The sequence below is a fragment of the Pipistrellus hanaki genome, assembly GCF_964339955.1.
Source record: "Pipistrellus hanaki genome assembly, chromosome: 8".
Lineage (NCBI taxonomy): Eukaryota > Metazoa > Chordata > Mammalia > Chiroptera > Vespertilionidae > Pipistrellus > Pipistrellus hanaki.
This window is the reverse complement of record NC_140510.1, coordinates 54,031,983-54,057,961: the sequence shown is the minus strand read 5'-3', so window position 1 is coordinate 54,057,961 and position 25,979 is coordinate 54,031,983. Positions and strand designations below refer to the sequence as shown.

The 25,979-nt window shown below is 42.6% G+C and overlaps 2 protein-coding genes across 10 annotated transcripts in view; one reads left to right on the top strand and one right to left on the bottom strand.

Moving 5' to 3' along the window:
• HDLBP (high density lipoprotein binding protein) overlaps positions 1 to 4,890 on the bottom strand; it is a 68,819-nt gene extending 63,929 nt beyond the window's left edge. For 2 of the 9 annotated variants that reach the window (XM_084892571.1, XM_084892567.1), the window contains exon 1: positions 4,733 to 4,881. The gene's annotated coding sequence lies outside the window, so the exon portion shown is untranslated. Of the gene's footprint in view, positions 1 to 2,753; positions 2,819 to 4,262; positions 4,393 to 4,732 lie in introns of those variants that run through there. The other 7 variants (XM_084892573.1, XM_084892568.1, XM_084892570.1 and 4 more) reach the window with 7 other exon arrangements.
• A 49-nt stretch (positions 4,891 to 4,939) lies between these two features.
• Positions 4,940 to 25,979, top strand: part of SEPTIN2 (septin 2) — a 31,680-nt gene continuing 10,640 nt past the window's right edge. The window contains exons 1-6 of the mRNA XM_084892619.1: positions 4,940 to 5,125; positions 9,044 to 9,073; positions 12,113 to 12,233; positions 18,785 to 18,871; positions 19,632 to 19,755; positions 23,140 to 23,392. Of these exons, the coding sequence (XP_084748745.1) occupies positions 5,021 to 5,125; positions 9,044 to 9,073; positions 12,113 to 12,233; positions 18,785 to 18,871; positions 19,632 to 19,755; positions 23,140 to 23,392 (720 nt within the window). The 5' untranslated portion in view covers positions 4,940 to 5,020. The remainder of the gene's footprint in view (positions 5,126 to 9,043; positions 9,074 to 12,112; positions 12,234 to 18,784; positions 18,872 to 19,631; positions 19,756 to 23,139; positions 23,393 to 25,979) is intronic.

The following is a 25,979-nucleotide window of genomic DNA, read 5'->3' as shown; positions in this document are numbered from 1 at the left end:
TATGGAGGTTTTTCTCAGGAAAGGGAAAAAGAATCTTTCACCTAGGGAAACCTGCTACAATAGAGGGTAGGAAGCCTTTATGGAGACAGAGGGAGTAAGTTCTTCCATAGTTACTGCTGAGTTTGTAGCTTTCTCCCTCTCTTGGCCCCCTGAATATGGGCAGCCAAGCAAGAGGGGAAAGGTTTTTTTTTCTGGATAATCCGAAGAGACCCAAAGAAGCTGACAGGATATTTTAATGGCTCTGCCAGGTACTTCTAGGCACAGGCTCTGGGGCTCTCTGAAAAATGTGCAGGCAGGGGAACATCCCAGATAGCCCAGAAAAGGCTAAATCCCCAAACAAAAAGCAGCCTGAAGGAAACAATGACTTCAGGGAAAAGAAAACTTTAAAACTTGCTAATGTTTTCAGATAAGAGGAGATACCACATCCATGAAACAAAAACAGGTTATAAAACAGGAATAGAGAGAACAAGAGAAAGCTCTTTGGAATAGAATGAGAAAAACTCAATAGAAAGGCTAGAAGATAAAGTTGAGAATGTCTTCCAAAAAGAAAATAAAACACCTAAGAAAATCAGTGTGCATAAGAAGATCTAAGAGTTTCATTCTAGAAAGAGAAAGTGGCCCTGGCCAGTGTAGCTCAATTGGTTGCTCTAAGACCCCATGCACCAAGGGATCACAGGTTAGATTCCTGGTCAGGGCACATGCCCAGATTGTGGGCTCAATCCCTAGTTGAGGGAGTACAGAAAACAGACAATCGAAGTTTTTCTCTCTCCGTCTCCCTTCCTTGCTCTGGAAAAGAAAAATTAATTAAAAGACAGAAACATAGAAAGAGAAAGTGAATGGGAAGAAATCAAAGTAATAAATCAGGAAAAATGCCCAGCATTGATAGACAGGAGTTTCCAAATAAAAGGGTCCAAAGTGTTCCAAGGGACATCATCACACTTGTTCTTTGAATTTCATAGTGAAAGAAGTCCTTTAAACTGAAAACACACACACACACACAAACACACACACAACAACAGTCATACATAAAGGCTTCAGCAATAACACTGGATGATAGGGATGGAGGTCTAGGACAAATTTATACACTATGAGGTTAATAAAAAACACAATTTTATAAGATAAAAAGGTGAGTTTGGCATTGAGTTTTAGTGACATATACACAGAAAATTAAGCAAAAAAACAAGACTTATAAAAACTTTATGGAAAACAAAAATTTATTTAGGAAAGATAAAGTGACCTATCACACTGTCTGGCCTAGCTATGAGAATATGCAGTCATAACATAAACACTAAATTCTGAACTGTCCAAATTAAAAGATATGCCTGTCTGATTGCCATGTATTTGTCTACACAGTAGCAGAAAAGAGTAAAAGAAACCAGAAACTTCACATCTATTCCAGTCAACTGAAGAGAATGTATGAAATGGAGGAAGAGCCAAAAATAAGCAAGTCAGCACATATGCTGTAAAGACCAAAGGAATGACCCAAGAGCAAGTATGGGTGCTCTGCAGAAGAAACATGCGCTGGGGAAGGCTAGTCAGTTTTTCCTTACAAGCCTTTCTATATTTATTTGACCTCTTATAAACACGAAGATACATCCTTGGTTTGAAATAAAATTTTTATTTTAAAATTCATATGAATCCAAATAACAAGTATTAAGGGTGAGTATGCAGTCAATGTATTTTACCAAATTAACAGCAAGCATCAATATGACTAACTCCACAGGATGCCCAGACATGCCTGGAACAACATGTCTGGCTTGTATTTACCGGTATTCGAGGAACTTAAACGTGCTCGGAAAATAACAACCTACTAGGAATGTCATTTACAAAATGTCTTTAAGAAAGAAAATCTTGCTTAGCGCAAAACAACTCCTATAACCAATTTTTAAAGTGTCATACACATGTAAGAGTTTCTTTTCTGTTTTCAATATTGAATGTGTGGTGCTTCTAAGGGAATGAAAATGTTCTCTGGCTGCTTTTCTACTGGGTCAAAACTTTTATAACATAAATTTTGGACTTTTTGCAGCCATAACTCAGCAATTGAGAACTCAGCTGTGTGCTGACTCTTCCAGGAGCTTGGTTATTTCTTAATAGAAAAGGAAAATGCCTTTCTTTGCATGTCACTAGCCCTGTGGGAGGAATGTGTACTGGAGTGATATCAGTATAAACACCACTTGGTAGCTCAAAAAGCGTGTTTTTTCTGCTCAAGCCCTTTGGTAAATTAATGTTTCAGTTGGGAAGCATTAATGGAGAATCTACCTGATCCATTTGTGACTGAAGGTCACAAGTCATCCTGGCAGACAGTGTGATCACCTGAAACCCTGTTCCACAGAGTGCCTTAGATAGGACTAACTAAAGGGCATGAAGTCCTACACAATAAGATCTAAGCAAGCCCTCCACCCTTTCAGAGGTTGGCAGTATACCAAGTTCTCAAGCTCTTGCCCATATATGCCCAGCTATAGCTGTCACACATCCCCTTTGCATTAGCTAGTCTTTCTGCATACAATACCCCATCCTGCCAACTCCACATAGAAAACCTCTTATTCATTTTCTAAACCCCATTTCAATAACTACACTCTTTCTGAAGACTTCCCAACAGGTTGTTTTCTCATCTGCCTTCTTCCTCTACCCAAATGTTGGACCTATCTCCATTACCGTACTTACAGCACTGTAATCTAATTATGCTTTTACCAATAAATCCTCTATACTAGACCATAAACTGCTTTAGTGAAAAAAGGTTACACCCTCTTTACCTTTGCATCCACAGACTCCTTAACAGTGTCTGGCACACAGCAATTCCCAATAAATGTTTCTTGAACTGTTGAAGTAATGAGGCTGAAGTCAGACAATAAGAAGCCCCAAACAACAAAACCAAAGGAAAAATATATATGTGTGTGTGTGTGTGTGTATGTGTGTGTATCTGTGTATGTGTGTGTATAAAAGCCTAACCGTAGTTATAAAGTGCACTGACCACCAGGGGGAGGGCAGGAGGAGATTAACCAAAAATCTTATATGCATAATAGAGGCCCTGGTGTGGTGGGATCCCTTGGCCTGGCCTGGCCTGGGGGGATAGGCAGAAACCGGTAGTCCGACATCCTCTGAGGGTTCCTAGAATTCGAGAGGTCGCATGTTAGGCCAAGGGACCCCACCAGTGCACGGATTTGCACTGGGCCACGAGTACTTAATGATTCAAGAAATTCTCCCATCAAGCAGCTGAGATGTCAGCCTGGCCCCCTGGATAGGACCTGGAGGTGCTTCGGAATATGGCCCAATGATCCTAGGAGTGCTCTCCTTTCGCTCACTGCTCATGTACCCAGGTGATGTTAACCTGATTACAGAAAATGGATGGAACATAATTGAATTAATGGCAGTTACTGGGAAGTCCAATCTTCATTATAAATTAACTGGCTTTCAAATGTTGTTCCTCAAAGCTTTGAAACACCTTCCCAACTACTTTAAACACTGCTTCCAAGCATCCTAAAATTAAACGTACTTAATGAGTTTAGCTTGGGGGTATTTGACCAGTTCAAAATGGTCAAATATAAACTGGAGCACTAGGTTTCCTCCCATGTTCCACATTCCAGGTTTGCTTCCATATGTGATTATCAATCAACTGCCTCAGACAAAATCCAGACTATAACACCCCTACTTGCCAATAAAGGATCCTTAAGCAGACACCAAACACTGGTAAAATCATTGTCTGAGGGCTGAAGATAGCCATGAAACGAAGGGCCCATAATAAAACCCAAAACTGAAGGGCCAGTCATCTGTTTCTGAAGATGCTTCATCTGATCAGAAGCGTTGCTTAATAAATAGCATATAATATGTATTTTCTTTGGGTTTACATGGTATCCAAACTCAATGCAAAGTCTGACCCTTCCATTTTCCAAGCCGGGTGGGAGAGGATATTTGGCAGCTGGCCCTGAGTACCTAACATATCCACTTTCCAAAAACTGCCCTCCGTATCCACTAGTGTCCGATACAGCTTCAGGTTCCCAACACAAAGGTGTCAGAGACTCAAGAATGTGTTTATTCTCAGTCAGGAGCAATCTACAAAGGCTTCCTGTGGGAGAGCATCCGCGCACAACCTTCAAGAGTATGGGTCGGTTGCTGGACCTACAGGCCACCGGGAGGGAGGAAGGACACCCCGGCGAGGGCAGAGGGCAGCGCTTCTCCCGCCCCGCCCCGGCATGCTGCCCTCCCGCCCCGAGTCCACGAGCCACGCGATCCCAGCGGGTTTGGGAGTGCCCCCCAGGTCTCACCTCGCGACCCGGACCCCAAGGAGAAAGGGGGAGGGAAGCCCGCGGCCCCGCCCTCCCCGTGGGGCACAAGCCCCAGCCCCAGCCCCAGGCGCTCGAAGGCCACGTCCCCAGAGACCAGTGCCGACTCTAAGGTCTGCGCACAGACCCGCCGGCCCACGTGACGTGCGGCAGCCAATCGTGGCGAGGCCCCCCGACCATCGAGACGACGGTGGCCCAGTGCTGGAGCGGCCCGCTCGTCCGCTAGCCATCCCCACTCCGGCCCCGCTCCAGCGCATCCAACTCGGTGCTGCCGCCATCTTCCTGGAGGAGAGGGCCAGAGGCGAAGGCGCCCGCCCCTGCGGTCGCTTCGCACTCTTACCGCCACCTGCCCTTCCCCGAACGCCTCTGTTCTCCCCAGCAGTCACTTAGCTCCTTCTAAAGAGACTTCCTTCCCCCTACTCTAGTTACCCACAGGCGAAGAATCACATTACCTGTTCCAGTCTTACCAGCGTAAGGAGATCAGGCTCACAAGCTGGGAACTGTGGCGAAACAGGGACAAGCCGCCATCTTGGTAAAGGAGAAGAGGCTACGCTTGACCTCCCCCCCACCCCCAGCGTCTATATGGCCAACCGCCGTGGGAGGGGCAAGGCGCCTGCGCAGAGGCGGAAAACGCGGACGAGCTTGCGCCTGCGCACTCAGAAACCGGCGCATGGGGGAGGGGAGGCTGGACAGGTCGCACAGAGGAAAGGAATGCGTTGGCAAAGGGGCGGGTCAACGTGATGACGCACTCCGCCTGCCCACGGGGCGGGGCGGGGCGAGAGCGGAAGGCAGGCGCTGGGTGGGGACGCGGCGCGGTCGGTCGGTTCTTCTTCGGCTTCTCCGCGGTGAGTGTCTCGCCGTGGGTCCCCGCCGCTGCTGCCGGGATGCGAGCTGTGGGCCGGCAGGGAAGGGGTAGGGGGCCCGCTCTGGATGTCGGTTAGCCGTCCCGGGGGTCGCACTGGCCGTGGTGCCCGCGCAGTGTGGGGGAGGGGCTGTCAGCCTGCGGTCCTCGGTCCTCCCCGCCCTCCCAGGTTCTCTATCCTCCCCCGTCCTTTCCCGGGCCTTCTCTCCCCTCTCCCCAGCCTTCCGGGCCCTCCCCGTGCCCCGCCCCCCGGGAGCCCTGTCTCTGGCGGAAACGACAGGGTGTGTCCCGGGAGAACCCAAGTGACCCCTGGCTCGTTCTGTGTGATAATTCTGTGCAACTATTTCAGCAGTTGGCCTGGGGTGCCCAACGCGCAGTTGGCGATCGTGGTCCGGGAGGGAGAATGCTTTTGTCGTGCGGCCATCCTTTTGTCGCCTTGACTTGGGCCCTTTTCTCCCGCTAGCCCCTGGCAGAAGGGAAGCCTCCAGAAGTCCTTGTCTCCTTGGCTGTCTGGCTGCAGGGGAGAGGCCCCACCATTCTTCTTAAGGCCTGAGGCGAGGAGGCCGATCTGCGGCCACCCTTGCTTTCTGTTAAGCCCCAACTCTCACGTGGTCCACAGGACCCACAAGACCTGGCCACCATTTACTTTTCCGCCTAATTTTTTTTTTTACCAGTACCACCCTTACCTTGTCTGCCCTCCCCCATAGACACGTGACCCAACCACACTGAACTCAAACTGCTGTGGTCTTTCTTTTTGGCTTCGGCTCAAACCCTTTCTTTTGTCTAGAGCCCAGCTACTTCCCCATCTTTTCTGCCTTTTGCTTGCCTAGTCCCAGCTCTGCCATTCAGGACTTGGTCCAGATTAGATTTCCCACAGCTGGCATAGATGTTGGCCTGATGTTAGCCTTTGTCATACTGTATGGTAGTTGTCCTGTGAGGGGCAGGGGATCCCGTGTGAACTTACTCACCTTACCCATTGCCTAGCACAGTGACCCTCACATAGTAAGTTCCCAAATATTTATTGAACAACTTACTGTTATAATACCTCAAAATAAGTATGTTCCAAAACAGACTTAACTGTCATGAGGAGAAATACATAAGGGGTCATGAAAGCTGCTTCCTGGTGTTTGTAGTTGGAAGTTCACGATGTCCGTTTTTGGTAGTTCCTACACAGGCTTTCTTTGCACCACCCAACTTCCTAACTCACTGTGTGCTGCTTTGTCCAATCTTGGCAGTGATCTCAGCTAGAAAGGATATCCTGATATTTCTTCCCACTGTCCATCTTGATCTCTCTCACTGCACAGCAGCCCAGGGTAAAGAACAAGGGCTTTTCCATTAGGTCAGATTAGCAGGGTGACCGAGGGAAATGAGCAGGGAATGAGTGGAAGCCCTATTTTTCATAAATATGATTCACGTCCCTTTTTATATCCAACACCAAAGAGAAACTGCTAAAAAAAAAAAAAAAAAAAAAAAAAAAAGGAAGTTTTGTTCTTTTTCCAGAGAGAGGACACCAAAACCCAATTGGCAGCAAAATTGGGTTGAATCCATGTATATAGTCCATATTTATCCCACTTTTTGCTAATTGTCATACATGTCACTACATAAAATACATTTGGATGTGGACTGCTGCCCCAGATACCATTGAGGGTGTCATGGGGTATACTGTACATGTATCTTCAGATCCAAATAATCTGAATGCCAGAACATTCCAAGGGCTTTAGATAAGGGATTATGAACCTTCTAGGACCTAGGCCTACACTGCAGGGTCATTTTGTGGACTCGGGATAATGTATATAAAATACAAGAGTAACATGACAATACATGGTAGTTATGGGTAGTCTATTAATATAAATGCCACCAGCAGAATATGTTTATATTGCCAAGAACGCAGTTTTATCCATCGTTATTCATCTTTTGTTTTGGAAAATATGAATTGGCATGGGACTATTGCTTTGTGGAAGAAGAAAGCCATAGGTCAAGGAGAAAAAACTTATAAACAAGATCCAGCATCTAGAACACTGAGCACAACCTGAAAGAATAAAATTTTCATTTGACCACATTTCTGAGGTTTGGGGGATCCAATTGGTCTGCACCCAAGAATAAATTACAGTGCTTGGCATTCTGTGTTGCTATATAAGACTTTCTCACTTGAAAACCAGGTGCATAAAGAAAAGCAATTTGTGCTCAACTAGTGTGAGTCAGCAGTTGAGCCTGGACCCATGAACTAAGAGGTCAATGGGTCAATTCCTGGTTTAGGGCACATGCCCTGGTTCTGGGCTGGATCCCCAGTTGCGGGTGTGTAGGAAGCAGCTGATTGATGATGTTTCTCACCAATGTTTCTTTCCCTCTCCCTTCCTCTCTCTACAAATTAAAAGTAATATTTTTTTTAAACAATTGAAATTTTTTAAAATTATGTAACTGCTGTGAAGAAAATTTAAGCAACTTTGAAAAGAGATTTTTATACTAGCTGTTTATAAATTATGCTCCATTAAAACTGGAGAGGTGTAACCCTAACCAGGTGGCTCAATTGATTAGAGCATTGTCCAGATACAACAAGATTTTGGGGCACAAGAAACAACCAGTGAATGCATAAATAAGTGGAACAACAAATCAATGTCTCTTTCTCTTCCTCTCTCTAAAATCAATAAATTTAAATAAAATGGCCCTGGCCAGTGTAGGTCAGTTAGTAGCGTGCCATTCTGTGCACTAAAAGATTTCCAGTTTGATTCCGTTAGGGCATATGGCTTGGGTTGCAAGCTCGACCCTCAGTAAGGGGTGTGCAAGAGGCAGCAGATGGATATTTCACTCTCATATAGATGTTTCTCTTTAAAAAAAAAAAGAAAGAAAGAAAGAAATGATGAACAAAGTATCACAATAGAAGGTTAAATAAAATCTAGAAGCTGGTTCTTTGAAACAAATTCCTTAGAAATCCTGTCTTATCCTTGGTTAACCAAGTGATACACTGGGATGCAGGGGCCTCATTTCCTCAGAGGTGGCTGGAAACATTTCCATTTGGAAGGGAAACTTGAGAGTGTGCAGTATTCATGAAAAGATTTTTTTTTGGTGGGAGGGCACAAAATTGAAAGAAACTTTCTAATAAAGTTTCTAAGCTTCAGAGAGCATAAAATTTGACTGCATTCAGATCTCTTGACTTTGTTACCAAAGGTCAGCCAACAGATCCCACACATTTCCCAAAGTTTCAAGGCTTCTAAAATTTGCATTAAAATTCCAGATAACTCTAAAACTATCACAGTTCTCAAACACTCAAGTGCCTTAAGTTCTTTTTCCTTTACTTATAAATGTAGTTCATATTGCTCTGTATCCCCAGTGTCAATATCTAATTTTCAGGCACTCTAAGAATCTTGGACAGGTCTTTCTTCTTTTATCAATCCTCACCTGTGGACATGGTTACAGAGAGAGAAAGAGAGAGGAACATCAATCTGTTGCCTCCTGTGCATGTGCCCTGACCAGGAATTGAACTTGCAACCTTTCGGTGCACAGGCCAATGCTCAACCAGCTGAGCCAGGCATCCTTTTCTTGTTGAAAAAGTTCAAAGAGAGGAGAAGACCCAGTTCCAGAGGTCATGGAAACTTGTCTTCTCCTGATATAACCTGTGATTGCAGTACCTAACATATTCTCATTATTAAAGAAAGTCAATATTCTTGAAAATATGGAATGATGTATATATGTATGCATAGATATGTATTGTTGCTTTCATGAACTAATTCATATCTAATTTATCTTTATAATGAAATAATTTTATCATTTCTGGGGAAGTATTTGATTTAATTGAGAAGCTGAATGAATAAGCTATTGATGCCTTATGTGTGTTTTTCATGTCAGTTCATGCTAAGTTAAATACATGTGTCCATTATGGATATATGCCTGTGTGTTTTTACAGATTGACGGAACTTCACTGAAGATGTCTAAGGTAAGAACCTATACTTCCTGTATCTACAGTGTGAGCAGAAATGGCTTTATGTTCTCAAACTGTTTATAGTCAAAATTTATGATTCGTTATTTTTATTTAAGTATGTTTTTATTTATTTCAGAGAGGATGGGAGTGGGAGAGAGAGAGAAAAAACATCAGTGATTAGAGAGAATCATTAATCAGCTGCCTCCTGCACATTCCCTACTGTGGATTGAGCCTGAAATCTCTGCACCTCCTGGTTCATGGGTTCATTCTCAACCACTAAGCCACACCAGCCGGGCATTATGTTTAATATAGCTGGTCTAACTATAGTATGGATGATTCATTATTTTTAACCCTTTGCACTCAGAACCATTCTGGACATTGGCTACCAGCTACTCGACGCTAACGGCGGAAACGTGCGTTGAATTAACTCAATTCCCCGTAATAACTAATAAACTGCAATGTCCCCTGAGAGGGGACATCCGAGTGATATGCTAGAATTCCGATGTCCCCTGAGAGGGGATAGCGGAGTGCAAAGGGTTAATATAGCTGGTCTATTTGGTTCATTAAGACAAAGTTCTAATTTAATTGTCCTAAAAAGCTTTGAGTTCTTTTTCTCTCAGATTTCAAATTTCTAAATACATCAGGAACAACTCATTTAGCCTCCATAGGTCATTCCCATCAGACTAATCAAATTCTAATAATTTAACATGATAAAATTGATGGGACTCTTCAACTTGATAAATTGGTTTATATTATCTTTTGCAGATTAGCCCAGAGCCTTGGAATAAATTAATTCTAAAAGACATGTGGAGGAAAGCAGAATTTGTGGTTAAAATTACTAGATTATATTCTTTCTTTTTGCCTTTCATTTTTGAATTTTTGGGTATAAGTATCTGATACATAAGCATTGTTTTTTATACAAGTACTAGAGACCCTGTGCACGAAATACATGCATGGTAGGGTCCCTAGGCCTGGCTCGTGATCAGGGCCAATCAGGTTCCCCACCTCCCTGCCTCCTTCCCTCACTCCCTCGGTGCCCTGCCACTGGTCCCCTGCCATATTTCGAGCCACCCTCCTGGTGATCAGCACACGTCATAGCAAGCAATTGAATACCCATTATTCCAATTGAACTCCCAAGGGGACATTTTGCATATTGGCCTTTTATATATCTACTAGAAGTCCGGAGCACAAAATTCATGCATGAGGGGGTGTCCCTCAGCCCAGCCTACACCCTCCAATTTGGGACCCCTCAAGGGATGTCTGACTGTCCCTTTAGGCCAGTAGGATCAGGCCTAAATGGGCAGTCAACATCCGTCTCACAATCCAGGACGGCTGGCTCCCAACTGCTCACCTGCCTGCCTTCCTAATTGCTCCTAACTGCTTCTGCCTTTGATTAGATAGGAGAGAGGCCTGGTGCACGGGTGGGGGCCAGCTGGTTTGCCCTGAAAGGTGTCCTGGATCAGGGTGGGGGTTCCTTGGGGCATGGGGCCTGTGGTGGTTTGCAGGCCAGACAGGCCCCCAGCGACCTAAGCATCTGGGGTTTATCTTCTATAATTGAGACTTTGTACCCTTGAGTGATGGCCTGGTCCCACCAGGGTGAGCAGAAAGCTTGGCTTCCTCCATTGCCAGAGAAACGCAAGCCTCCTGCTCGCTCTGTCGTCGTAGCCATCTTGTTTGGGTTAATTTGCATATTTGTTCCTGTTTGGCTGGTGGGTGTGGCTTGTGGGTATAGCAGAGTGATGGTTAACATGTATATTACTCTTTTATTATATAGTACTAAGGGCCTGGTGCATGAATTCGTTCACCTTGAAAGAGACCATAGGCCACAAGGCTGCAGTGGGCACAGGGATGGGTCTCGGTACATCCTCTGTAACTCCCACCCAGCCCCTCCCATGGCAGCCCTTGATCCCCTGTCTGCCAGCAGTCCCACTGCCTCCACCTCCATGCCTGTGCATTGACAGCAGCAGCCCTGCTCACACCCCTGAAGCGCAGAGCAATTGGGGCCAGCGCCAGCAGGAGGTGCGAGTGGCAGCTGTTGCCCAATTGCCCCTCAGGAGCGAGCAGGGGGATGGAGAAGCCCTCAGGCACAATCAGGGCCAGCAGATGCCACTCACAGCACCAAGTGATCTGGACCCGCACCAGGTGCTGGCAGCAGGTGCGAATGGGGCCAGTAGTGGGTGAGCCAGCAACCTGGTTCATGGGTCATACTCAACCAGCAGCAGGTGCAAGCAGGATTGTTGCTAGCAGCGGGTGCAAGAGGCAGCTGCTGGCCCTGACTGCCCCTCAGGAACAGGGGGAAGTAGAGAAGCCCTGAAGGGCAGTTGGGGTTGGCAGTCACCAATTGCACCTGCTGACGGCACCCAGCGATTGGGGCTGGTGCCAGGCGCCAGCAGCGGGTGCAAGTGCCAGGCGGGACCATGGCACATGGGAGCAAAGAATTTTTAGTAACCACCAGAGGCTTGCCCTGATTACAGCAACCAGTGACCCACCTTGGTCTGGCACCCCCCCCCCCCCTCATGTGCTCCACTTTCCCACTGCCACCAACAGCCGCCATGTTCCTGATGATCAGCACATGTCATAGCGACTGGTTATTTGGTTGTTCTGCAGTTTGGTCTATTTGCATATTAGGGTTTTATATATATACTAGAGGCCCGGTGCACAAACTTGTGCACCAGTGGGGTTCCTCATCCTGGTCTGCGGCATTGGGCCATACTTGGCTCTCCGACATCCCTTGAGGGGTCCCGGATTGCGAGAGGGTGCAGGCCAGGCTGAGGGACCGCACCAGTGCACCAGGACCAGGGAAGGGTGTGGGAGGTTGCCCAACTGGATTAATAATAATACTGGATTGGTTTTTCTTCTTTTTAATAAATGTTATTAAGTGAATACCATTAATTTTCTGATTGAAGTAACTTTTGGGGAATGTTACTTATGTACTGTATATAAATTCATGACAACTAATGATACTTAGGTTTGTCACAGTTTCATTATGTCTTCTAAGTAATTGATAAGATATTTTCTCTCCCTTTTCTTTTTTTTTGTAAAATTTTATTTTAGCAACAACCAACTCAGTTTATAAATCCAGAAACTCCTGGCTATGTTGGATTTGCAAATCTTCCTAATCAAGTTCACCGAAAATCAGTGAAAAAAGGTTTTGAGTTCACACTAATGGTGGTCGGTAAGAAATTAGCTTGTATTTTTGAGCTTATTAAATACTAGAGGCCCAGTACACTAATTATAGTGCATCAGTGGGGTCCCTTGGCCTAGCCTGCAGGATTAAGCCCAGACTGGCTCTCCGACACCCCCCAAGGGATCCCGGATTGTGAGATAGTACAGGTCAGGCTGAGGGACCCCACTGGGGCACAATCGGGGCCAGGGAGGGACGTGGGCTGTTGGCCAGCCAGGGAGGGACCGTGGGAGGACTCCAGGGCGTGTCCGGCCTGTCTCGCTCAGTCCCCTGGTGTTCAGTGCACGTCATAGCAAGTGTTTAAGTGACCTTAGCATATCATTAGCATATTACTCTTTGATTGGCTGAATGGCCGACAGGACACTTAGCATAATAGGGTTTTATTATATAGTACTATATAGGATGTTGCTATGTGCCTTCCCAACTTGTGGAGTGTAATAATAGCATGACCTATAAAGAAAAAATTTCTTTATTAGCAGAATCAAATAACTTGGGAATTTGGCAGAGGCAGGGAGGGACAAGAATTTTTTAGAAAACGTTGCTTCAGAAATTACAACTTTTCTGTTATCTCTTCAGATGTAGTGATAATTTTTACTCATTGTGGCAGCCATCCTCCAAAATGTTGCTCAGTGATCCTTGCCTCCTGGTATTCATGCAGCTCTCTAGTCCTTTCCCATACTAAATAGGGCTTACCTGTGTAGCCAGTAAGACATTGCAGAAAGAAAAGTGTTTACTTCGAGACTGGGTCACAAAAGACATTGTGCTTGTATCTTTCCTTCTCTTGGCTCACTCTGTGGGCAGCCAACCACCATGTTGAGAAGACACTCGAGCAACTTTTTAGCGAAGTCCCACAAGGCAAGGAACTGAGGCCTGCCAGTAGCCATGTAGTGACCTATTAGAAATATCCTCTAGGTCCAATTCAGCCTGTGGTTACAGCCATCCTGGCTGATATTCACTGTTTCTGCATGAGAGAGACCCCCTGCCTCCCTCCATAGAATTCCTAACCAAAAACTCCATGAAATAATAATAAATTTAATTATTGGTTTAGGCCTAAGAGTTTTACATATTAATAGATAACAAATACACATATTTAATTAGAAGTGTGTTTCTTTAATACTCAAAAAGGAAGCTTCTTAACATTTTTTTGTGGTGGATGTATTTTAAACAAGTAACATCTTACTAGATACATTTTTTAAAATTATTAAAGTCCTTTGAAATTGAATGCTTACTGGAATTATTTTCTGTTATCACATATATTTTTTTCATGGGTTATAGCATATACTGTGTTTCAGCATGGCCATTACAAGCTTAACTATCCTCTGATGAACTATTAATTCTGTTTACCATATCACATTTCATTCTTGATAACTGTAAAATTCTCCCAAAATGAGCAGGCAGTTTGATAATGACAGATTATTGTTTCTTAGGGTGTATAGTTCATAAATGAAATGAAGAAATTGTGGAACCGTTGGTCCAGAGAAGGGAATGATGACATGTTTTAGGATCCCAATTACATGATAAAGATACTATAAATTCAAGCTCCTGGTAGAAGAGAAAAATTCAGTATATTCTGTCACACAGTTGCTTCATTTTAAAGTATTCTAAAACAGCAATAACTTTTTGTTTCTGGCCATGATAAAATAATTCACAGGGCCTGATACTGAATATTTAAGGCTTTGTGAACCATACAGTTTTTGGTGGAGCCATTCAATTCTGCTGTGTTCCAGTGAAGCTTTACTTACAAGTAGCGGGCTAAATTTACACTGAGGTACATCGTCTGCTGCTTCCAGAAATAACTGCTACTAGGCATGAATAACCGAAGGCTGGTCAAAATACAGCTTCTCTAAGACATTCTGCAACAGGCAGTGTAGGACTTCAGTTTTTGAGAGAAGGAAAACAAATTACATAAAGTGTAAAGTCATTCCAGCTTTCTGCCATGTACCTGGGGAGAGCTAAGTTGGTCAGAGCACAAGAGTCTCAGAGCTGAAGGACTGATCACCATTAAGTGAACCTGAGTACTTGGATCCTGAGTTAGCACAGCAGAGTTTCAAAGACAGCCAGGCCTTCAGAAATCTTCATGGGGTACCCTTGGACACTGGCTGACACTGAAATTCCACAAGGCTGGGCAAAATGTAACCACAAAGGGAGTGAGCTGAACTGGAGACCGCATGGAGTTGGAAAGCCGAAATGGGGTTGGGAGACATTGAAATTTCAGCCAACCAGAGGGGACATCACTAAACATCTAGGGCATTCGTAGAAATTCTAGAAAGTACTTGGGAGTTGGGTTAAATCAGACAGAAAAGCTGTTTTAAACACTCCCTAACAAAGCTTTTAAACAAGACTTGAACCAATTGACTACTTTCTGGGATAAGACTCACTCATTAAAGAAGGACATAAAAATTCAGTAATTTCAGTGTAAAATTCACAATATCTAGCATCCATTAGAAAATTATTGGATATGCAAAGAAGCAAGGAAATGTGGCACATAATGAGAGAGATCAGGCAAGAGAAATAGATCTGGAAATGACAGAGATGCTAGAGTGGGCAGACAAGTACTTAAGTGTTTTCATTCATTTTTATTTTTTAATGTATTTTTATTGATTTCAGAGAGGAAGGGAGAGAAAGAGATAGACAGAAACATCGATGATATAGAATCATTGATCAGCTGCCTCCTGCATGCCCCCCATCGGGGATCCAGCCCACACCCCAGGCATGTGCACTTGGCCAGAATCGAATACAGGACCCTTCAGTCCACAGACTGACACACTTATCCACTGAGTCAAACTAGCCAAGACAGAACTAAAGTATTTTAAATATGCTACAGTACTTGAAGGAAAACATGAAGGTAATATAAAGGTAAAATAAAACAAAAATTAACCAAATGGAACTTTTAGAGTAAAAAAACCTCCAACATCTCAGATGAAAAATTTCTGATGGGCCAACAATAGATCATAGACTACAGAATAAAAAAAGGGCAGTTGAGCCGAAACCGGTTTGGCTCAGTTGTAGAGCGTCCGTCTGCTGACTGAAAGGTCCCAGGTTCGATTCCGGTCAAGGGCATGTACCTTGGTTGCGGGCACCTCCCCGGTAGGGGGTATGCAGGAGGCAGCTGGTTGATGTTTCTCTCTCATCTTCGTTTCTAGCTCTCTCTCTCTCTCCCTTCCTCTCTGTAAAAAATCAATGAAATATATTTTAAAATAATAATAATAATAATAATAGGTGAGACAGCTTTGGCCAGTGCTCAGTGGTTAGAGCATCAGCCTGCACACCAAAGGATTGTGGATTCCATTCTCAATCAAGGGCATGAACCTGGGTTGCAGGTTCCACCCCTGGCCCTAGTTGGGGCAAATGTGGGAGGCAACTAATGGATGTATCTCTCTCTCATAGATATGTTTCTCTTTCTCCTCCCTTTTTCCCTCCCTCCCACTTTCTAAAAACAGTCAATGGAAAAAATATCTGCAAGGAATTTGAACTCATAAGTTGTTTATAGATATCAAGATCATCCATGAGAGAGCATGATGATCATGCTGCTGAAGAGTTTCCTTAAGTGGTGACTGCTAGTGATAACTTACATCAAGTTTTTAGCCTTCCACAATTTTGTGGGATGTTGCTCAATTTATAAGAAAAGCAAGATTAAAATTATAAAGGCTCTTGCCAAATCAAAAGTTAATATTATGCTTAGTGTGACCAAATTCACAAAAGTGTCAGAGTGATCACTGAGAAAATGAAACCTGGCGTAAGCAAAAATAAGCTAACCTAATTGTAGGTTCGGGATTTCTGCATGTGACAGGAGTTGTTTGAAGGGGCAGAAAACACAGCCACTTACAATCCTGCCCTTGAGAGGCCTTCAAGAAAGGCCCTTGTTACACACTGAGGAAGCAGTATCTTGTTGGTTAAAGTCAAAAGTAAATGTGGCCAAAACCGGTTTGGCTCAGTGGATAGTGTCAGCCTGCGGACTGAAAGGTCCCAGGTTCGATTCCAGTCAAGGGCATATACCTTGGTTACGGGCATATCCCCAGTGGGGGGTGTGCAGGAGGCAGCTGTTCGATGTATCTCTCTCATTGATGTTTCTAACTCTCTATCCTCCCTTCCTCTCTGTAAAAAAAATCAAACTTTTTTTTTTTTTAAAGTAAATGTGAATAAAAACTTTCCTAGGTTAAGAATGTTATTTCCTGCCCTAGCCAGTTTGACGCAGTGGATAGAGCGTCGGCCTGCAGACTGAAGGGCCCCAGGTTCAATTCTGGCCAAGAGCATATGCCCAGGCTGCGAGCTCGATCCGATCCCCAGTAGGGGGTGTGCAGGAGGCAGCCAATCGATGATTCTCTCTCATCATTGATGTTTCTCTCTCTCTCCCTTCTTCTCTGGAATCAATATATATTTTAATGTTACTTCCTACCGTTCCTGGCTTGGCCTAAGTTTTTTTGTGTGTTTTATATGTTTTTTTGTTTGTTTTGTTTTTTTGTTTTGTTTTTTTTGAGGGCGTGGGGACAGATTAGCCTGAGTTTAAAAAATAAAGTCTCAACCCTGGCAGGTGGCTCACAATTGTTTGGCATGTCATCCTGTAATATTCCAGAAGGTTACAGGTTCGATCCTTGGTCAGGGCATGTACAGGAGACAACTGATCAGTTTCTTTATCTCCTCCCCCCCTTTCCTCTCTCTAAAATTAATAAAAACATCCTTAGGTAAGGGTTAAAAACCAAAAACCTCAGATTAAAATCTGAAGCCTCTGACAGTTTGCCTGATGGGATCTCAGTGGAATTGCAAAAGCATGTGCCACTTTTCTCTCATGTTGTAGCGCCACCTTGTGCCTGATGCTGCATATTCTAAAAGATGCAAACGAGCCATTTTGTAAACTAAATACCACCATTCCAACCAGTCTTTGTTGTCACTACTCTTACTGGTTAATTTAATTAAGATTGTAGACCCAGTATGTTTTATGTAAAGTTTTTGGATGGTGATGCGTTTACACTGGTCCAGATCTCTTGTGTGTGTTTCCCCCATTTTAAAGGGAGAAACTCCACTGCGGGAAAGAGATTAATGGCAGTGGAGCAGAGCAGAGCTGGGCACTCTCAGAATTTAGCTGAAGGACAACATCATGTTCTGAGTTAGCAGATTATTTGCAGGTGTTACCCTAAAACTATCCTAAGTGAAATAATCACTTATACCCTTAAAATTAAGATATAGAATCAGCCACCAGGATTTTAGTACTTTTTAAAAGAGGCTGCTTCTACTCCAACACTTGTGCTCAGATGTCTTCTGCATAATAGCTCCTTTCAGCTATTGCAAGTCATCTGGTGATCTGCCCCCTGGATTGCAAAGCCCCACGAAGCAGGGGCTTGTTTGCCTTGTTTTCTGTTGTGTCCCAGCACCCAGACCTGTGCTAGGGACTCAGAAAGGAACTCCTTTGAGCGTGATAAAAATATAGGGGATTGCTGAAAAGTTTATTAAAAGGATAACTTGATGCAATAGTATGTGTTTAGTCACATTTTTTTATGACCTATATTGGGTCATGTTCATGTAATTCTAGTTTTGTCCTTTTGATGTTCCTTTTCATCTGTAAAAATTAAAGTCTAATTGAAGTTCAGTCCTAATTTCTAGCTTTGCACATTTCACCTTCACTCTTGTGTTCTTGATTTTCTCATCAACAATGATTTTTAAAACATATGTGCTCCTTCCACATGGGACTTAGCAGGTAGAGGTTCAAACCTTGATGCCTGAGAGACAGTCAGGCACCAAGTTCAGAAGTACTTCTCCATACAAAATTAAGCTGTAGATGATAATCTAATAATGAAGTGATGGAATCTGTTCATGCTTCCTTCAAATATAAGAATGTTTGGTCTTTCGCATATCTTTGAAGTTAAATTTAAAACATTTAGAATATGTAATTGAAGAGGGATTCTTAATTCCTTAAATGCTAGAATGAATACATATTGCCCATCTTGGTCATAATACATTCAACAGTATGTGTGGGGAAGTTACCTTGACATAGCAATTGCCAATTTGGGGACATGGAGGTGTTTAAAACAGGAAGCAGGGCAGGGACTGGCTCCCTCCTTGTAGGGGGTGGGGGATTGCAGCAAGTCAAAGTACACAGGGGTCTCCTGTTTCTGTCCTGTACCAACAACTTAGGAGTAGAGTGCTGTAGGCATTGATGAGGAGATATGTTCAGTTTTCTGAAAATGTGACACATTAAACAATTGGCAAGCTCATGTTTGAAAAACTACTTTGCATTCTATTAAAATATAAAGACCCCCCTCTAGAATTCATTCACACATTTGTTAAGAGGCGAGATCACATTTCTGATCTTATAATATATGAATTCTGGAGCCCCACACACTGGATTCAAATCGAGGCCCTGCTCTGGGTGGGTATCTGACCTGTGAGCATCCATCTCCCCATTAGTAAATTGGGAGAGTTCTATCAAATTCATAGTTGTATGGAGTACAGAAAGTGATGTTTTTTAGCCCAGTGCCAGGCTTAGCATAAACTCTCAGATGGTCATCCTGATAATATCATGATGGTGTCCTCCTTTTTGTTTAAAGGTGAATCGGGACTAGGAAAATCGACTCTTATAAACAGCCTGTTCTTGACGGATCTTTACCCAGAAAGAATCATACCTGGAGCTGCAGGTACAAAAATTCATACACTCCTAAGTGTAATTTGCCATGAAAGTTGTTTAAGAGGGCATAATTAATATTTTATGCCTGAGCCTTGCATTTTTGCTTTTGTTTGCTGTAAACACAAGGAAAATGTCATTTAGGTAGGAAAGAGTGTCCTGCACCTGTGTCCTTGGATTCAGGTTGTAGACTGACAGTGTATCCATGGATCTATCCTCTCCAAGTGTGTTGTCTCTAAAGTCTATAAAGTGTCACAAATAGTTCTTGCCTATGTTTTCTGTATGATGGGAGGATCAAGTGACAGTGTTACCTCATGGAAAAAGCTTTGTAACTAATTAGTAGACTGCTGTGGGGGTTGGGGGTTCTGAGTGTTCCCAGTACAGAAACTGGTTTCTGTGAACGCTAATTAAGTGAATGGATTAAGCACAGGTAGATCCTAGGACATCCTAGATTAAGCACAATGGAGACATATAGCCCTATCACTGAATCCAATTTTAAAGGAATTCATAAATTGTTTTCTTTGTTCCAGGAAAAGAAATTAAAATTTTCAATGCTCTCATTTTTACCTTTCCAGGCAGCCCTTTAACACTTCCCTTGCTTACACTGGAATCATTTTTACATAATACTCATATTACCTTCTGAAAACCTTCCTCAAAGAGAGGTTGTGGCTTTTAGGTCATTTGATAATAAGTAACTAATAGATAATTTCTTCTCTTTGCAAACTGGCTCAATGTTAAGGCACATTGTCTTACTAAGTTTCTTTCTTTTCCAGAGAAAATTGAAAGAACAGTCCAAATTGAGGCTTCGACTGTTGAGATTGAAGAGCGAGGGGTCAAGCTTCGTCTGACAGTGGTGGACACACCCGGCTATGGTGATGCCATCAACTGCAGGGATTGGTACGCACCCCACAGGGCAAACCGGAAGTGTTGAGGGCTGTACATATATTCACATCTGTTTTGCTATATTTTATTTTTTTAAATAATTCTTTATTGTTGAAAGACTTACATTTGTCCCTTTTTTCCTCCATTGACCCTCTCTAAAACAGGAAGCATGGAGGGGACTGGCTCCTCCCCTCACTGCCCCCAAACCTTCAGCATTCTATTGTCTGTGTCCATGGGTTATGCATATATGCATACAAGGTCTTTGGTTGATTACCTCCCACCCACCCACCTCCCCCACCTTACTCTGAGATTCCACACTCTGTTCCATGCTTCCATGTCTCTGGATCCACTCCGTTCATCAGTTTATTTTGTTACATAGATTCACATATGAGTACAATCATGTGATATTTGTCTTTCTCTGACATATTTCACTTACCATGATAATCTCCAGGTCCCTCCATGCTTTCTCAAAGGAAAAGAGATTCTTCGTTTTTACTACTGCATAGTATTCCATGGTATAAATGTACCACAGTTTTTTTATCCATTTATCTACTGATGAGCACTTGGGCTGTTTCCAGATCTTAGCTATTGTAAACTGTGCTGCTATGAATATCGGGGTACTTTCTGATTGGTGTTTCAGGTTTCTTAGGATGTACTCCTAGAAGTGGGATCACTGGGTCAAATGGCAGATCCATATTTAATTTTTTTAAGGAAATTCCATATTGTTTTCCATAATGATTGCACCAGTCTGCATTCCCACCAGCAGTGTACTAGGGTCCCCTTTTATCCATATCCTTGCCAGCACTTGTCATTTTTTTTTTATTAAATTATTATCTGTGTACATAATTTAACATTACCCCCCCCCCCATATATATACCCTCCCTCCCCAGAGTTTTATGTCCATTGGTTGTACTTATATGCATGTATACAAGTCCTTCGGTTGATCTCTTATCTCCCTCAGATCTCCTTACCCTCCCCGCTGTAATTTGACAGTCTGCTTGTTGCTTTACTGTCTCTATATCTATCTTTTGGTTCATCGGTTTATAATGTTCTTTATTATCCATAAATGAGTGAGGTCATGTGGTATTTCTCTTTCATTGACTGGCTTATTTCAATCAGCATGATGTTCTCCAATTCTATCCAGGTTGCTGCAAATGATGAGAATTCCTTTTTTATGGCAGCATAGTATCCCACTGTGTAGATGTACCATAGTTTTTTGATCCAATCATCTGCTGACGGGCACCTAGGCTGTTTCCAAATTCTAGCTATTGTAGATTGTGCTGCTATGAACATAGGGTGCATATATCCTTTCTGATTGGTTTTTCTAGTTTCTTGGGATATATTCCTAGGAGTGGGATTACTGGGTCAAATGGGAGTTCCATTTTCAGTTTTTTGAGGAAACTCCATACTGTTCTCCACAGTGGTTGCACCAGAGCACTTGTCATTTTTGATTTGTTGATGGTAGCCATTCTGACAGGTGTGAGATGGTACCTCACTATCATTTTGATTTGCATCTCTCGGATGATTAGTGACTTTGAGCATTTTTTCATATGTCTCTTGGCCATCTGTATGTCCTCTTTGGAGAAATGTCTTATTTAGGTTCTTTGCCCATTTTTTAATTGGATCGTTTGTCTTCCTTTTTGTAAGTTGTGTAAGTTCCTTATATATTTTGGATATTAACCCTTTATCAGATGTATCATTGCCAAATATGTTCTTCTATGCAGTGGGCTCTCTTTTCATTTTGGTGATGGTTTCTTTTGCTGTGATTTTTGTCTTTCAATTTGTTTATGTGATGTATCACGTTTATTGATTTGTGAATATTGTACCAGCCTTGCATCTCTGGAATAAATCCCACTTGGTCGTGGTGTATGATCTTTTTAATATATTTCAATTTACTAATATTTTGTTGAGGATTTTAGCATCTATGTTCATCAGGGATATTGGCCTGTAATTCTCTTTCTTTTTAGTATCTTTATCTGGTTTTGGAATTATGTTAATGCTGGCCTCATAAAAAGACTTTGGAAGTGTTCCTTCCTATTGGATTTTCTGAAATAGTTTGAGGAGTATAAGTGTTAGTTCTTCTTTGAATGTTTGCTAAAACTCCCGTGTGAAGTCATCTGGACCTGGGCTTTTGTTTTTTCTGGGAATTTTTTGTTGTTATAGGTTTTCTGATTCCTCCTGATTCAGTTTTAGGAGATTGTATTTTTCTAGGAATTTGTCTATTTCTTCCACTTTGTCTATCTTATTTATAGTATTTTCTTATAATCCTTTGTATTTCTGTGGTGTCACTGGTTACTTCTCCACTTTTGTTTGTTTTGCTATATTTAAATGTATAGTGCTGAGTGATTATTGGGTGTGGAGTTACTGGATATGATAAAATAATGGGACAATTTTTATTTTTATTTTTATTTTTTGGTTAATCCTCACCTGAGGACATTTTTTCCATTGATTTTTAGGGAGGGATGCAGAGAGGGATTTCACTGTGTGAAAGATTCATATTCACTGGGGTCACCATCAAAACTGCAACCCAAGTACATGCCTTTGACTGGGATTGAACCCTTGTCCCTTTGGTGCGTGTCTGACACTCTAACTACTGAGAAACACTGGCCCAGGAATTCATAGGACAGTTTAAGGCACATGAAGTAGGACATTTTAAATAAGGAATCCCACAAAGAATGAGTGTTTTTTTTCCTCTTAATTACATTCTGGTGAGATCTGAGATTATAGAGTCAACCCTCTGTTCTAAGTGGTGCTGTAACCAGTGGACATGATATTGGGGTCCAGTGTTCCTCTGGAACTCTCACAGTCACTCAAGACCCAGTGCTTGGAAATGGCTGCTCCCTGACATTTGCACCAATTGGGAAATGCACAAGTAGAAAATGAGAGCAGCCTTCCCAGGATGCTGCTGAGAATCCCATTTCATGTAGGGAGGTGCCTGGTCCTTCCCAGGAGCATAAAGCATCAATGCTCAGCAGTAGGCAGAAAAGGGAGGACGGGGAGGCCTCTCCCCTTCATTGGAAACTGCCCCTCCTGCAGGTCAGCCTTGGCATTGTGTCTACACTGCTTACTGTCTCCACATCTCCATTGCCTGCTCTTGCCGTATCCTGCTGCTGCCATTACACCCCTTAAAAGGATTGGCAGCCCAGGCTCTTCACTCAGTCATTACAGGCTCTTGTGACCTCTCCCATTCTGACTTTTGACCCCCAGTCCTTAGCACTTGGCACAGTTTCCAGATATATCCATCTTGCCAAATGGAGCAGTCAGTTTCCATTTCCATCTTACAGATGAGTTACAGTTATATTTGGAAGGTAGGGCACAGGGGAAGGAAAACTTGCTTCGTTTCTGAAGTTAGGGCCTGCCTGTCTTTTGTACCCTTGATCCTCATTGTGTGTGTCTCAGCTTCAAGACCATCATCTCCTATATCGACGAGCAGTTCGAACGGTACCTACATGACGAGAGTGGCCTCAACCGGCGGCACATCGTGGACAACAGGGTACACTGCTGCTTCTATTTCATCTCGCCCTTTGGACACGGACTTAAGCCTTTAGATGTCGCATTTATGAAGGCGATACACAACAAGGTCAATATTGTGCCTGTCATTGCAAAAGCTGATACCCTCACTCTAAAGGAACGGGAGCGTTTGAAGAAAAGGGTGAGTAACTGTTTTAAGCAGCACCTAATACTTCTAATTTTTTAGTATTTTTCCTTCACAAAGGTATCGAATTACTACTGTTCCTTATAATTCACCTTAGGTGAACTTCTTCCCCTCAGTGCCAAGAAGATCGCTATTGTGCAGCCACATTTCGTGAACAGTAACAATGTGAATTGGGGTTAGAGGATCTCCCTGATGCTCTCTGTTCCATCTAAACACTCTAACCCTCACATTTTTCTGGGAATGTGTACTAATGATGATAGTCTGCTGTCAGAAGGCTGAGAGGCCTGCATTTACTAGGTGTACCAGTTAATAATGCAGATTTTTTTTCAATGGATGGAGTTACACATATGTTTATATATATGCGATTTGATATGTATGCTATTTTGTTATATTGATAACAAGCATCAGAACTTCGTATGTCAAATTTTCTGAAGGTGTTAACACCAGTAGATATTTTTACACTTAAAAATGTCAAATTTCGTGCCAAAAAAGAGCATTTGCGGGAAGTTTTAATTCATTATTTTGAAGAAAAGTGCTGCTGAAAGTTATCGTATACTTCGAGAAGCTTATGGTGAACAGGTTCCATCTCAAGATACTTGTGAACACTGGTTTAAATGTGTTAAACGTGATGATTTCTATGTGAAAGACAAAGAACATTCAGGTCAACCAAAAAAGTTTGAAGACCAACAATTACAAGCATTATTGGATGAAGATGTGTGTCAAACTCAAAAACAACTTGCAGAAAGATTAAACGTTGCTCAGCAAATAATTTCCTATCTTTTACAAGCAATGGGAAATATTTTTTTTTTAACATGCCCTTGACCTGAATCGAACCTGGGACCCTTCAGTCCGCAGGCCAAAGCTCTATCGACTGAGCCAAACTGGTTTTGGTGCAATGGGAAAGATTTTAAAGGAAGGAAAATGGGTGCCACATCAACTGAACAAAAGACAAATAGAAAACCAAAAAGTTATCAGTAAAATGTTGCTTCACTGGCAGGAAAAAAAAGTCTTTTTTTGCATCGAATTGTGACTGGTGATGAAAAGTGGATTTATTTTGAGAATCCCACATGCACAAAAGCATGGATTGATGATCCAGGTCAACCATCAATATCGACTGCAAGGCCAAATTGCTTAGAAAAGAAGACAATGCTCTGTGTTTAGTGGGATCAGGAAAGTGTGGTGTATTATGAGCTTTTAAAATCAGGTGAGACCACTACCGACATCAAATAATCAATTTGAACCATGCTTTGATCATACAACAACCAGAATGGGCCCGAAGACATGGCAAAGTAATTTTGCTTCATGATAATGCACCATCACACAATTCAAACCAGCTAAAGACACATTAAAAGATCTTGCCTGGGAAATCTTAACCCACCCGCTGTATTCGCCAGACCTTGCCCCTTCAGATTACCACTTGTTCAGATCGATGGCACACATACTTTCTGAGCAGCACTTCAAAACGTATGAAGAAGTGGAAAATTGGGTCTCTGAATGGTTTGCCTCAAAACAAGAAAATTTCTATTGGGATGATATCCACAAATTACCTGAAAGATGTGGGAAAAGTGTAGCTAGCGGTGGACATTACTTTGAATAAGACACTTTTGATGTTTCTCTTGAAATTATCGTGTTTTCTTTTATTACAAAATCCGAATTATTAACTGGTACATCTAGTAGCTGTGGAGGTTGCACAGCGGTTCTCCAGCTCCTGAGCTGGGTGTGGTCTCTGTTCTCCCATAAAACTTCAGTTACCTATTTTAAATTGCATACCTGTTTGTATGATTATTGAGAAGTCCAAGCTCATATGCTATATTCTACAAATAAGAGTTCCTTTAATTATCCTCAAAAATAACCACTGTTAACAGGTATCCTTCTAGAACGTGGTCTCTATCTTTTTGTTTTTACAGAATAGGATTATTTACAGATTAGTCATAGCTATGCTTCTACCACTTTTCTTTCTAAGACCTCCCAACCTAGGCAGAAAGCACACCTCTCACCCTTATCTTAAGGCATGCATAGTGTTCTTCAGTATGTTTCTGGGTCTTCCCGCCCCCACCCCCCAGTCCCTGACATTGGGATCTTTGCTTGCTTGTGTATTCCAAAAGTTTGGAACAGGACTTGGCATGTGTTAGACACTCAGATATGTTTATGTGTTGAACAGTTGTAAAGTCAGACAAATTCTTGAAAAGGAAATTAATGCATATTTAAGTACTTGAAAGATGGCTAAATTTCCCTCAAAATAAGCTTGTTTCCAAAGCAGCATTCAAGCACGCTCTTCTCTCCCCAACACTCCTGAAGTGTCACCAACTTTTGTCATGTTTCCTCCTGGTTGCTGGTGCTCAATGCCCTTGGCATTCTCTTAGGTTTTTAGAGACTTGCCTCTCCTTTCATTGAGTTACAGATACTCTTGTTTTTAGACTATTATGTCAGAGTCTGAGTTTTGTGTGTTCACGTTTTTCTGGCTATCTTTTCCATGGCAGAGTTTCTAAATTGTATGTACTCATATTTCTCAACTGTATTCTTTACTGTTTCAGATGGCTGCCAATATTTTAGGAAACATTCAGATCCTTGGAGGAGCCTCTGA